Source organism: Bombyx mandarina, chromosome 06 (assembly GCF_030267445.1).
Source record: "Bombyx mandarina strain Sakado chromosome 06, ASM3026744v2".
Lineage (NCBI taxonomy): Eukaryota > Metazoa > Arthropoda > Insecta > Lepidoptera > Bombycidae > Bombyx > Bombyx mandarina.
The window spans coordinates 2473549-2486695 of record NC_143213.1 but is presented as its reverse complement, the minus strand read 5'-3'; the positions used below and the strand labels follow the sequence as shown (position 1 = coordinate 2486695).

The following is a 13147-nucleotide window of genomic DNA, read 5'->3' as shown; positions in this document are numbered from 1 at the left end:
TACAAAGGCCTACCTGAATGAAAAACAATTTTGATGACCAATATGCGTTGCGATGCGTTTATGCGTTTTAATCTTTTAATGACTTAATAGATACCGATTTAAAATGATTCCCGAAGAAAACGAACTATTCAGCAGATAGCTCCGCATATGCAGATAAAACACTAAAGCAAAGTAAATTAAAAATGATGTCACACTAACGTGAGTTTTTTGAACGAGTATTTACTATTTTTGTTTTTCATTTTTAATAAGTTTAAATCTAACAATTAATTATCTATGTCGTCACCATTACGAACGCTCATTCGAACTATATAGACTGGCGGGTCTTTGCCGCGGTAAAAAAGAATAAACGAAAAGTACCGAATACGTATAAGTTCAGTGTTTATATTTTTACACGAGAAAGTTTAGACAAAAAAAAATAAAACAACGACTATGACTATAAATTTATTATTTTATTATAAGTAATTTGTAGTAATAATAGCATTTTGTAGTTAAATGTATGTACAGTGCACGCGGTTCGTCCGTTCGTTCGGACAGCGAGCGGCGGGGCGCGCGCCGGCCTTGAGCCCGAGGCGGGCGCGGCCCTCAGATGAGCCGCTCGCTCAGCCAGATTCAGGAGTCGGGCGGCGGCGGTGCAGGCGGGCGGGCGCGCGGCGGCATCGCCGGCTCCGTGTTGCGACGCCGCACCGCCGCACGCTTCTTCAGCATCGTGGCCTGCGGAAGGGGCGCGGCTCGCTAGCGGGGCGGGGCGCGGGCGTCACGGGGCCGCCGAGCCCGCGCCGCCCGACCCGCGCTTCGTTTTCTTCAGCATCGTGGCCTGCCACACCACACACACTCAGCGGCGCCCGCGCACCCGCACCCCACCCCAACCCACCTCCGCCCTACCCTCATTCCGAAACTAGTAGAAACGTGCCGATGCCGAGTGGAAAGATTGAGCCACGAAAGCATAACCTTTGAATTCGCCTATTTAGTCTAATCTTGTAACAATTAGATAACCGTAGTTATCATAAACTGCCGAATACAATATTCTTTTTCTCGAAAACAAAATTATAGATGATACAACATGAAATTATTAAATAAGAAAAAAGGTTGCTATTTAATGTCGTTACTTAAACGCACTTTGAAATAGCGATGTGGCGAATTCAAGGGTTAAGGCCGGCCGCACATTGCAAGAAATCGCCTGTTTTTTTATCAAGACCTTTCAAACCTCGCACTTTGTTGGGAATTTCTTTCTAACCAACCGATCAGTGTTGCCCACTCTTCAAGTAGTAAAATATGCAATATATAGAACGCCATACGCATTCAAATGCACCTAAAATTTCTAGATCGAATCGCCTTTTACGAACGAAACATGTTCTCTTATCTTTCCGTAACTTCGAACTGCAATGTTTTAGAATTTGAATTCTCAGTACAGCACGTGTAGTATATTATTATTTTTAGAATTATGTCTAATTGCATCCATCATGCAAATAGTATTTTTGCCGGATTTTAGATGTTTCTTTTCAACTTTACGTTTATACAAGAAAAGATCTGGATTGAGATACTCTTTTTTGAGTAAAACTTCTCATTTACCATAAACACTACAAGTTACAAATGAATATTCAGTGTTAAATATAATATTGGTACTCTATCATATTAAAAGGAAGGTCGAAACGATCGGGCTTAGTTTTAAATTCACTAAGTTGGCAACACTAGATCCGCTAGTTATTTTACTAATAAAATTATCCGAATACAATTCCATTGATCGTATTTAAGTAAAAGGGAATTTATTAACTACCAAATTAATAATTTATTAATAACCAAGAGTAAATTATTTATCCTTCCTTTATTATTATTTTTCGTTATTTTTACTTGAAGTATTTTTCCAGCAATAACTTATTTAACAAAAATGTCCAGATTATTTTCTTCTCATCTGACAACCCTAATTAGTCTTCTTCAGATTTTTTGGTGCGAAAGATCCATTTAAATATGCTTAGGAGCGGGTCTTCGAATAATTTTAAAATTCCGACAACGACTTTCAGTAGAAGGCCTTCTTACTCTGCGTGTCAGAATTTTTGCCAGTTTTGGGAATGTGCTGCCGGGCTAATAGTTTGAAAGCGTACGAATGACGTCAACCGCGTTGACCCGAGGGGAGTGACGACCCTGCGGTGGGGTTGAGCGTGTCGTGCGCCGGGTTCCGTGGACCGGTGGCGGACTGAAGCCGTACTACGGAACCCTAGGCGTTCAGTAGGACGACCTCATGCGTACTAATGGTTTACTGGTGCTGAGTGGAGTTTCGAGTGCTCGGGCGTTCGGTGAGATTGGGATTAAAAAAAATTAAAGTAATTAAAAAAACAAATGAAGTCTCTCGCCTGTGCTGGCATTAAAATCATCCTATCAAGCCAATTTATATTTTATAAAAAAAAGTATTTTCGGTTTTGCTGCGTTTGCGTGGTCAATAAGTCATTAAATTGTTTTCAGAACGTAACGGACTGACTTAATGATATGTAAACGCATACCGTTCAAAAGTGATTTGGATTCTAATAAATAATACAATAAATAAACATCTGCAAGCGAAAACATGCATTATTGTTGCGAGATAAACTAGAGTAGGTATGCTCCGCGAGTCGTTGCAAGTATCTAAATAAATAAAAAAAAAAACTGAATTCGTGTAGTGGTTTGTTTCTTCGTCTGTCTTCGTCTGTTTATTCGGACTACATTACAATTTTGATATGACTTTTTTGGCAGATACAGAACTTTTTCAGATATTATAATATCTACTAATAGCTTAGCGGGGAATGAATAATCAAATTCGATACTGTTGACTTTAGACTGATTTTTTTTTTGAAAGGAAGGATTACTGGTGGCCCGTAGGCCTTTCCAGTTTCACCAGAACAGGTGGGAGAGCAAAGGCTCAGTCAGAAGGGAAGCGATTTGCTAGTAGCTGATCACCGCTTCCAGAGGAGACCTAATAACTCAAGAGCAGCTGTTTCGCTAATGACTGAATTAGACCTCATTGCGAAACTTAGGTAACAACTCGCAGGAGCATACGGTACTGGATAATCCAGACTGAGATGGATACCTTTAAAGCTGACTTGAGGACCACTACTTCGCTAGGCGCTGCCACCCACGGTTCGCCATCCACCTGCACCGGAATCTCGCTTTTGAGGTTGATTTTAATGTGTCCGCCCTGAAATGGTTTCGTTAATAAGCAATTTGGTTGACACTAAACAACGCTAGAAAAGTAACGGATTTATAGATGAAAATAGCGGGCCTTGCTATGTCAGACTCAGGCGCCTTCAAAGAACGGTAGGCAGCGGCTTGGCTCTGCCCCTAGTATTGCTGAAGTCCATGGGCGATGGTAACCACTCACCATCAGGTGGGCCGTGTGCTCGTCTGCCTACAAGGGCAATAAAATAAAATAAAAAAAAGAACTAGAGGGGACCAAATGATATGCTAAGAACCAAATGATACGCTGGTACATACCTTTTTTTTTATAGCGCTTTGTAATCCATTTACGAATACCCGCTCGAGGGGGGTAACGGACCGGGTTATGTCGGACTCCGGTGCCTCCTGAGAGGAAGAAAAGCACGCTGGTACATACCTGCGCTATCCGCATCGCCCCGCGTAGACCGGATTGGATCTGTCCAAGGTGCACTACCCCGGTGACGCCGACCACCTCGAGCATGCCGTCCCAGTGGTTCGGCTTGTTGAACTGGTCGTCCTTCTCCGGACCCCACGGGTTTGCGCCAGACCCCCAACTGCACCAGACATTTTTCCAAATGTAATTTCATAAAATAGGTTCCTTAACGTTTCCTTATACCACACCACGCCTTTTAGTGTATCCGACATCGGCTTAAGAGTGTGTAGATTCAAAATACGTACAAAGTAATTAAAAGTACTTTTACGAATTACGATGTTTCAAATGCTTTACAGTTTTCATGATCATGATTACGTCGGAAATAAAATAATGACAGTAAAATACCCGAGATCAAAACGTAAAAGTAATTTAATGATGTCTACGATTAGAACTGAAGGAAACATCAAACGCCTATCAATCCTGTAGCGAAGTCATCAATTAGTATCTGCTTGATTATACCTATGTGTTATATGCCAGTGTTATGATGAACTTTCCAGGTGTAACGTTGAGGAGATTAGTTTCAACCATCTAATCAATCTGCGACTGGCCCAAATACTTTTGTAACCGTTCTTCAATTGACTTTTGCCTTGAGTCTACATTTAACCAAGTGCTTGATTACCAAGATCATTGCGCACGTATTTTCTTGTCATGTGGCCGATTTTCCATTTAAAGCAGAAAGCATAATTCCGAATTATGAGTTGACTACACGGTGAACATTCACGTCTGGGCTCTTATTCGTCTTACCAACAGTACTCAGTGTAGATAGACAGAAAGGATATACGTGATAATATACTTAGGTATGTGGTTGCCAAATCCCCACCAAGACGTTTCTACGAATTGTATTTGAAGATGTACGATAAAAAGCGTCAGCCAACCAAATCCATTTTTTTTCCATAATAGCGTTTTACCTAAGTATGTTAAGTATGATGATTCCCTCGACAGCTGGCAGTTCCACAGGTCGACCGTCCACTTCAAGTTTGACCGCTTTGTGCAGATCTTTGCACATCTTACGACCCACCATCTTACGCAAGCCCATCTTCACGTAAACACCTTTGTTTCTCAGCCTGAAATATTAACGTTTCTTTATTCATAGTTACGGCGTGACGGTATAATTAAAATTAGTCAATTCGGCCAACCGTTTTCTAGAATAAAAATAACTCGAAAGATAATCCTTTGGCGTATTTACGGACCTTCTAGAACATAATGGGTTACTTCTACTAAATCAGTGGCGGATTAAAGGTCCAGAATGCTCTAGGCAATCACTTTATCGGCGCTCCTGTACCGGCCATAAATGGCCATCATAATACTATAAATTTTAACTAGTTGTTTTTGCCATTACGATGACGTGGTATCATCAAACCCTAGACTTTAGTAGACCAGGACCCTTGTGCTTACGCTTATGAAATATGACGTTATAACTGTGAAGAAATCAAGAGGGACGACAGAACGAACATCGAAATTCATGATACCTCTCTGCTCTGGGAAATAAGCCAATTAAGAATAATCTATTATAGATTTAGATTATAGATCAGCATTTAGTTCTTAATCGTCGATATGTTATTTTCTCTATTTATTTAAAAAATCTGAACTCGCGCGCCCCTTGTAACTACACGCCCCTAAGTACGTGCCTAGTTTGCCTTACGGATAATCCGCCTCTGCTCTAAATACTTAGTTTTGAATCGACGTACCTGCTGTTGAACTTGTTCGGGTTTTCCTCACGTGCGTTATGGAAATCGAGACATAAGTCTGCATCGATGCCTATCCCGAAATAGTTGTTCATTACCAGGATCTGCGAGTTGTCCTCGCTCTGAGATCCTGTGGTCACAGATGCTGCAATGTTATGATGTAATCATTCGATACGTGGCTTATTATAGTTTAGGTACACGAAGGACTTATATATAGAATACAAGTGGAAGGGGTGGTACATTTTGTTAAATCCAAGAATAGTTTTAGTCTATAGGTTTTCAAATTACTTTTTGTATATTATTATTTTGTCTAATTTAGTTTAGATCTCAGGAGATTAGTACTTATTGTTAGTAGGATAAATAATATACAAATATTTTATTTTAATATTGCTTAGATGGATGGAGGAGCGCAGGGTTCACTTGGTTTTAACCACGTTAATGCCGTCACCCACCTTGAGACATGCGCTCTAAATCTCAGTTTTAAAGCACTAAGGCTGCCCCATCCTTCAAACAGACGTATTACTGCTTCACAGCAGAAATAGGCAGGGCGGTGGTACCTACCCGTACGGGTTCACAAGACGTCCCACCACCAGTAATTACGCAAATTGTAATGTTTGCGGCTTTTATTTTGTTACACGATGCTATTTCAGGGGACAAAATTTACAGTACCTACTTTCTCAAATCACTTTTCAGCCTTTCAAATGATGACTTCCCGCATTGAAGACATTTAGTTGGACTTATGATCATGCCTGCACTTACCAGGAAGCTGTTTGGATAGTTCTTTTGGTTCGTCTTGCTTGTCCTCGGGATGGAAGACGACGGTCCAGCGATCGAGACGGATCTCTTCGGCATCAATAACATCACGCAACAAGGATAGAGGGTCTTCGCAGCCTGTGTACCCGGAGCCCCATCGTAAAACACGAGCTAGATCATTACCTGAGAGAAAAAATGCGGTTTACACCAGCGCCCTTTTAACAATAAGGACTTAGGTCAAAAATGTTGTAAACGCGAAATGAGCTAATGGCCTTAGGGCATGCTTACATAAGCGCTCAACGCGTTTTTTGATAACGCCCGTTTACAACTATACACATTTTATTTGGGCTGTACACATGCTAACGCGCGTTTTAATAAAGTGCGTGTTGAACGCTGCGCTAGCGCTACGCTGAGGGCACGTTCACACGACAAGCGCTTAACGCGCGTTGAACACTTGTCATCTGAACGTGGCCTTAGTATTTAATTGGTTTTCAGAGATCCTCCCTAATTCTACCGAAGTAGCCATGCTTTAAAAGGTGGGGCGCTGTTAATAATACAACTGACACCCCAACCTCAGGTTTTAAAGTTCATGCATTCATGCAAGAAAATAGTGTGATTTTGTTTAATACAGATAATAAAATCGTAAAAAATCTTGACAATTGGTCGCTTTGTTGGTCGAGTGATTACTGATAACTGAATCGCGGGATTTTGTAATTGTATTTGTCTCGTGTGTTACCAGTGCCAATAACACGTCAAAATCATCGGGACCCTTGATTGGAGGGATTTTAATTCATAATCATCGTTATCATAATCAGCCTATAGTAATCCACTGTTGGACTTAGGCCTCTCCAATTGCTCGCCACTGAGCACTATCCTCGATTGTCTCATCCCGCTTTTGCCAGCTTTTTATTTTAATTTTAATTGTATCTATACTAATATATAAATCTACAGTGGTTTTTACGGGTGTTCCGTTATAGCTACTGAACCATGCATCCGATTGACTTGAAACTTGGTATCCGTGTAGAGAATACATGTACTTAATGGATAGGCTTATTTATATGAGCGTTGGAGGAGATATTAATATTTATATGAGCGTTGGACTCCCTAATAAGAATGACAATAAATAATAACGTTAATTTTAATGCCCAGCGAAGCGGGCCAGTACGTCTAGTCATTTATGAATTGATCACAAATTACCGGTGCCAAGTGGAACAATAGCGCATGGTGGATTTGAACACTGCGAGTCCTGGCCGACATTGTCGAGGCACTGCAGCACCCAGCCTATGGTGCCATCACCGCCGCACACCAGGATCTTGTAGTTGGGAATGTGACGAAACACGTACAGCCTGATAAACGGATTTTATTAATTTAATGATAAATAAAAAAAATGATTTGTGAATAGTTACAATTTGCGTAATTACTGGTGGTAGGACCTCTTGTGAGTCCGCGTAGGTAGGTACCACCACCCTGCAATTTCTGCCGTGAAGCAGTAACGCGTTTCGGTTTGAAGGGCGGGGCAGTCGTTGTAACTATACTGAGACCTTAGAACTGATATCTCAAGGTGGTTGGCGCATTTACGTCGTAGATGTCTATGGGCTCCAGTAACCACTTAACACCAGGTGGGCTGTAAGCTCTTCCACCCATCTAAGCAATAAAAAAAAGTTATTATAATCAAGTAAGCTGGTATTATTGAGACAAATAACAACGAAAATTAATTAAAATATAGTTACGGTCATGTATGATTTATGTAGTTTGATTAATGTAATGAGGGACTAGATATCTTTCAACTTACCCAGGCAAAGGACCTCCATTTTCAAGGTCGAACACCTGGTAAGGGTTGAGGAGTTTCCTAAAGGAGGAGATGAGCTCCAGGCCCTGACATCCACCCGACTTCACGTTGACAAAGACCAGCAGGGGTTTCACGCCTTCTGGCACCATCGTGGGCTCGATGCTGGGCAGGAGCATAACTGGGAAACGACACGTTTGTTCAGATGCTTGAATAAGTTTATTTGGTTTCAATGTTTTTTTGGAGACTTTTCTTGGAAATATATTCTTGGATTTTTTTTTGACACACGGTGACCGGTGTTTGAAGAGTCCGGGGGACAAGACATGTTTTGGGCGACGGCGGCTTTTGCTTTGCCCCGTCGCCTGCGTCTATTTATATCCAACTGTCACCCTTGCCGCTGACGTTAAATAGATTAGTAAGTAGATTGTTATCCGTGAACACTCACGTAGGAGAAGATGTTTACGCACAAAAGATCATGAAAATATAAAGAACGGAAAATATAAATTTAATGCACAATATTGTACAAATTAGTGAATGTAACTAAATAGCGCATTCTCTACGAGTTAACCATTGGGTTGTAAATTAGAATTTTATGGGGCAACGAAGATAGGAACAATAGAAATGAGACGAGTATCAAAAAGTTCTTACCTAATAAATGCTTATCTTCATATTTGGCCTCTCTGAGAGCATACAACGCGCGCACCGCCTTGCTCGCGTCCTCATACGTTATCACCATCGAACCGTACTCGTAGTAGATCGGCCCTATCGATGTAAACTTATTTTCTGTAAAAAAAAAATTTAATTAAAAATTTTTTTTAACGCTTCTTGTGGTAAAAGTCAAATGACAGGTATCGTCACGTTACAAATAGTCGTTATTCATGCGACTCTCTCTCTCTCTCTCTCTCTTTTTGTCTTTTTATTTCTATCATACTATACACTAATATATTATCATGTAATATACCTATCGAGATCCGAGCGTAGATGAGCATTATGATTGTGCCAGGTTGAGGTCAGTTGTATAAATTCAATTTTATTTAGCATATTTTAATTATCATAAAAGGTATTTTTAAATTAATTTATCCTTATTAATTTGTCTTATATTTATTAACTTATCCTCGGTATTTTTATCCTAAGGATACATCGTTTAAAATTATGAAATTTATTCGTACCGGATTTTTTTTCTTGCAATTATTATTGTTATTTTTGAATACTATATTATGCCGTGCTCCTCAATCTCGGTCAATCTCGGTTCTTTCTTTATTCAATTTGGGAAGTCTTTGATGGATCATGCTTCTTTTAGTTCAATAATACGGAGTCTTTTACTACATATGACTATCACACTTGTTTTAGATGTAGGATTATATTTCCACCAATTGCAGACGATGTTACGTCCTTCCAGCCAATCCTAGGGTCATAGCTCCTGAGGCATTATTAAAAAAAAAAGTTAGAATTTGATGTATTGAGTTATAGTCTGTTCGTGCTTACCTGTGCCTAGGAATTCGACTAAGATGTTCTCGTAGTTGCGCTCGGAGAGGCCGGGCGGCAGCGAGGCCACGAAGAGCGCGAGGGTGGGGCCGTGCGGGTCGCGGCGCGGCTGCAGGTAGAACCGCGCGAGCTCCATGCGCCGCACCGACTCGCGCGCCAGCCGGACCACGATGCGCCACGGACGCTCTTCCTCTTCCAGAACGCGCTCCGATACTGTCGTCATGCAACGTTTGAAGGCGCCATTAGATTTCATGGCGTTTGTTAAAAGTTTTTTAATAGGAACTTTATTTATTTATTTATAGCTTAATTGGGTGGACAAGCTCACAGCCCACCTGGTGTTAAGTGGTTACTGGAGCCCATAGATATCTACAACGTAAATACCGCCACCCACCTTGTCACCATACTGAGACCTTAGAACTCATATCTCAAGGTGGGTGGCGCATTTACGCTGGGCTCCTGGGACTATGGGCTCCAGTAACCACTAAGACTAGGTGGGCTATGAGCTCGTCTACCCATCTAAGCAATAAAAAAAAAAGATATGAGTTCTAAGGTCTCAGTATAGTTACAACGGCTGCCCTACCCTTTAAACCAAAACGCATTACTGCTTCGCGGCAGAAATAGGCGGGGTGGTGGTAGTACGAATACCTATCCGTACGGACTCACAAGACATTTTGGTCACGATTTACGGTCTGTTAAGCTTAAATTTCAAAGGAGCAGATTAGCGGCAGAAATAGCCTAGACGATGTTACAGAACCGACTAGGTACTAGTTTTTTTTGTAAAAAGCTTGATTTTTAAGTATTAGATTGTTACCGGAAAGACAATAGGCGCCTCTTAATATCCTCTTGATAATAATTGGTATGACTCTTATGAGCTGAAGGCAATTATGTATATGGAGCATTACAGCCTACGTTAATCTTGTGCGCATTGTTCCAGTGAATCAAATGTAAATCAGTTTTTAATATAAATAAAATTGTTAATAAAATTTTTAATGCTACAAATATAAAGTATAAATATATAAAAATAACACGAACAGTTGCAGTTCTCACCGCCGCGATCGAGCAGTATCTCGGAACAGCGGTAGTCGGAGGCGGTGCATGGGTTGAGGCCGAAGCGCTCCAGAGCGGCCGCCATGAGGTCCGAGACGGTGTCGTCTCCGCAGCACGACACCGTCACGAAGGTCTCCCCAGCGCCCGCGATGCGTCCCGGGTACACGCGTACTTCGCCACCGCCGAACTCCGACTCCCTGAGAGACCGTATTCATTGAATATCTGTGTGGTCATCTCTTTCAGGCTTCCTCCTACATTTTTTTTATTGCTTAGATGGGTGTACGAGCTCACAATCCACCTGGTGTTAAGTGGCTACTGGAGCCCATAGTCATCTACAACGTAAATGCGCCTTGAGATATAAGTTCTAAGGTCTCAGTATGGTGACAAGGTGGATGGCGGTATTTACGTTGTAGATATCTATGGGCTCCAGTAACCACTTCACACCAGGTGGGCTGTGAGCTTGTATAGTTATAACGGCTGCCCCACCCTTCAAACCGAAACGCATTACTTACTGCTTCACGGCAGAAATAGGCAGGGCGGTGGTACCTACCCATGCAGACCCACAAGAGGTTCTACCACCAGTACCTACATTTGATCGAATTGTAAACTCGACTTGTACTATCATGCATTTTGTTTGGTAGTCATAGAGTGTATAATCGTAGCGATGGGTGGCATCTAGACTAGAAATTTCTCTTATCAAATTTATATTCAGCAATTATACTCATTGTATTCTAAGATAATTAAATAATTGCGTGGTCTTTGATGAAAGAATTTTGTAAAAATCTACACAGAGAATAACGCTAAGTTTGAATTGCACCTTTTCATCTTAACTGTTTACCGTCACTTATATAGACTGATCAAATCTGAAAAGAACTGGCAAGAAACTCAGCGGGCATGTCTTTTTTTTTTATATATTTTTTTTTTAAATGTTCATTTTTACAAGAGGTACTATAATGTTACAATTATTGCAATATTGAAATGCCCGGAGCGAGCAACTCATTCCCACTTACTGCTCAGTATTATTTGGAACCTCATGCGAAGAAAGGTATGCTATAGCATCGCTCGCTATAGCGCTCGGGAAACACCATGGTGAACTGGGGTCATTTAAAAACCTAATGTTACGCGGTAAATGTTATCACCAGAAATTAGATTGAGTTTGCGTTCATTCGAGTAGAATTCTGCTTTGATAATTAATAACTTGAGCTTCTATTCAAGGTAGTTTAGCTGCCGAGTTACTCACTTGAAGTAAACTTGAAAGGTCTCAGGGCCACCAGTAATCCTTCAATCATAAAAAAAAACTTACTTGAAGCGTAAGAATAGCGCGGGTCGTTTGTTTGGAAGCCTGGTGACATGGGCGAGTGGCGTTGGATCTTTGAGCGGTGGTTCGTCGCCGGCCAGCGCGTCCGTCAGTTCGAACTGGTCAGGGTTGCGAGCCACGTGGAACGCCCTCAGGGCGGCCGACACTAGCTCGCGTTCATTCCAGTTCCTGCCCACGACCACTGGGCGGTAGAGGCGACGTGACCACGCCGCTTCGCCATCATACACCTTAACTACTTCTGTAAACAAAAAATAATAAGTTCAGAAGGTGATCTCCTTTCTCTTTTTTCTTCCTTCCATATCTCAATTAAAGGTTTAACGACGACGTTGTTAACATTTTCCAAGAAAAAGGGAAGGGCTTACGCTGAGCCCTTGTCTTTGTTCGGTGAACGATCCAAATGATGTACCTAGTTCTGAAATTGTTACAACTTCTATTCTTTACGGCCATAATGAAAATCTACAAACCAAAATACGAGTTTAACCGGCTCAAACCTTATGATCTTAATTAGTTTAAATGTTGTTACGACTGAGTATCGAAAATATTTTGTGTTGTTTTTGTTATGTGATTCCTTGAGTTTACTTTGGAATTTTATCATAATGGTCCTGATATACCAACGTACCAAAAATGTTATGTATGACATCTTGTTTGACACCCTGCTGGCAGAATATTTAGTAATATCAGTCTGCAACATGCTGTACTAACCACGGCCTGTCCGATGACAGATAGTAAGTATAAAATGTCACTTATAAAACAAAATGTTGATGGTCACCTTCATCTCTGTCATCTGGTGTTCGATCACGGTGTTGCTTGTGGTCCGGCCGATGTTCCTGGTCGGCTGGCGCGCCAGTGGAGCCCCCACCGGAGCCCGAACGTCCCTCGCAGCCCGAGCTGAACTCCTCGCTGACGCTGCGCGCTGCAACACCCCACATCGCTCACATACACCCCGCTACCCCGGGGAGTACCAGTCATCCCAAGCTCTTGAATCTCGTTGTCAAATAATATTTGGTTGGATCTATTTTGGGGTACTTATACTCCCGCGTTTATTAGGGTAGCTATAAGCCTTTAAGCTTATTAATATTGCGTTTAAAGACTTCCAAGTCTAAATGGAAATCTTCTACGATTTTATTGTGAGTCGCATTAATCTCTCCTTATTTATATTCAATTGTTTAAACACATTTAGTATAGTATTCCGCTAGACAAAGTTTTGTTTGTCAAACATTTATAAATCATTTGTCTTTTGGAGTATCGCAAGTGAATAATAAAGTTCAATAGATATTTCATTTTACTTATACAACACAAGAGCTATTGCCGACGCACACAACTTTGTCTTACGATCACTTTAATCTACTGTTATCTAATAGAATCGAAGGACTGACACCTGTTTGAATAATAACATCATCATAAATCATTAACATTATAATCGTGTTTAAGATTTTGAAGGGAACTCTCAAAACAAA

The 13147-nt window shown here is 41.2% G+C and overlaps 1 protein-coding gene across 7 annotated transcripts in view; it reads right to left on the bottom strand.

Moving 5' to 3' along the window:
- Positions 1 to 428: 428 nt before the first annotated feature.
- Positions 429 to 13147, bottom strand: part of LOC114239891 (diacylglycerol kinase theta) — a 53284-nt gene continuing 40565 nt past the window's right edge. For 2 of the 7 annotated variants that reach the window (XM_028170311.2, XM_028170315.2), the window contains 13 exons: positions 12460 to 12603; positions 11676 to 11928; positions 10358 to 10569; positions 9326 to 9538; positions 8489 to 8623; positions 7847 to 8021; positions 7252 to 7400; positions 6061 to 6237; positions 5305 to 5446; positions 4525 to 4680; positions 3581 to 3737; positions 3059 to 3166; positions 429 to 711 (listed from right to left, as the gene is read on the bottom strand). In XM_028170311.2, coding sequence (XP_028026112.2) covers positions 610 to 711; positions 3059 to 3166; positions 3581 to 3737; positions 4525 to 4680; positions 5305 to 5446; positions 6061 to 6237; positions 7252 to 7400; positions 7847 to 8021; positions 8489 to 8623; positions 9326 to 9538; positions 10358 to 10569; positions 11676 to 11928; positions 12460 to 12603 — 2123 coding nt within the window. In that variant the 3' untranslated portion in view covers positions 429 to 609. Of the gene's footprint in view, positions 815 to 3058; positions 3167 to 3580; positions 3738 to 4524; positions 4681 to 5304; positions 5447 to 6060; positions 6238 to 7251; positions 7401 to 7846; positions 8022 to 8488; positions 8624 to 9325; positions 9539 to 10357; positions 10570 to 11675; positions 11929 to 12459; positions 12604 to 13147 lie in introns of all 7 variants that reach the window. The other 5 variants (XM_028170312.2, XM_028170316.2, XM_028170313.2 and 2 more) reach the window with 4 other exon arrangements.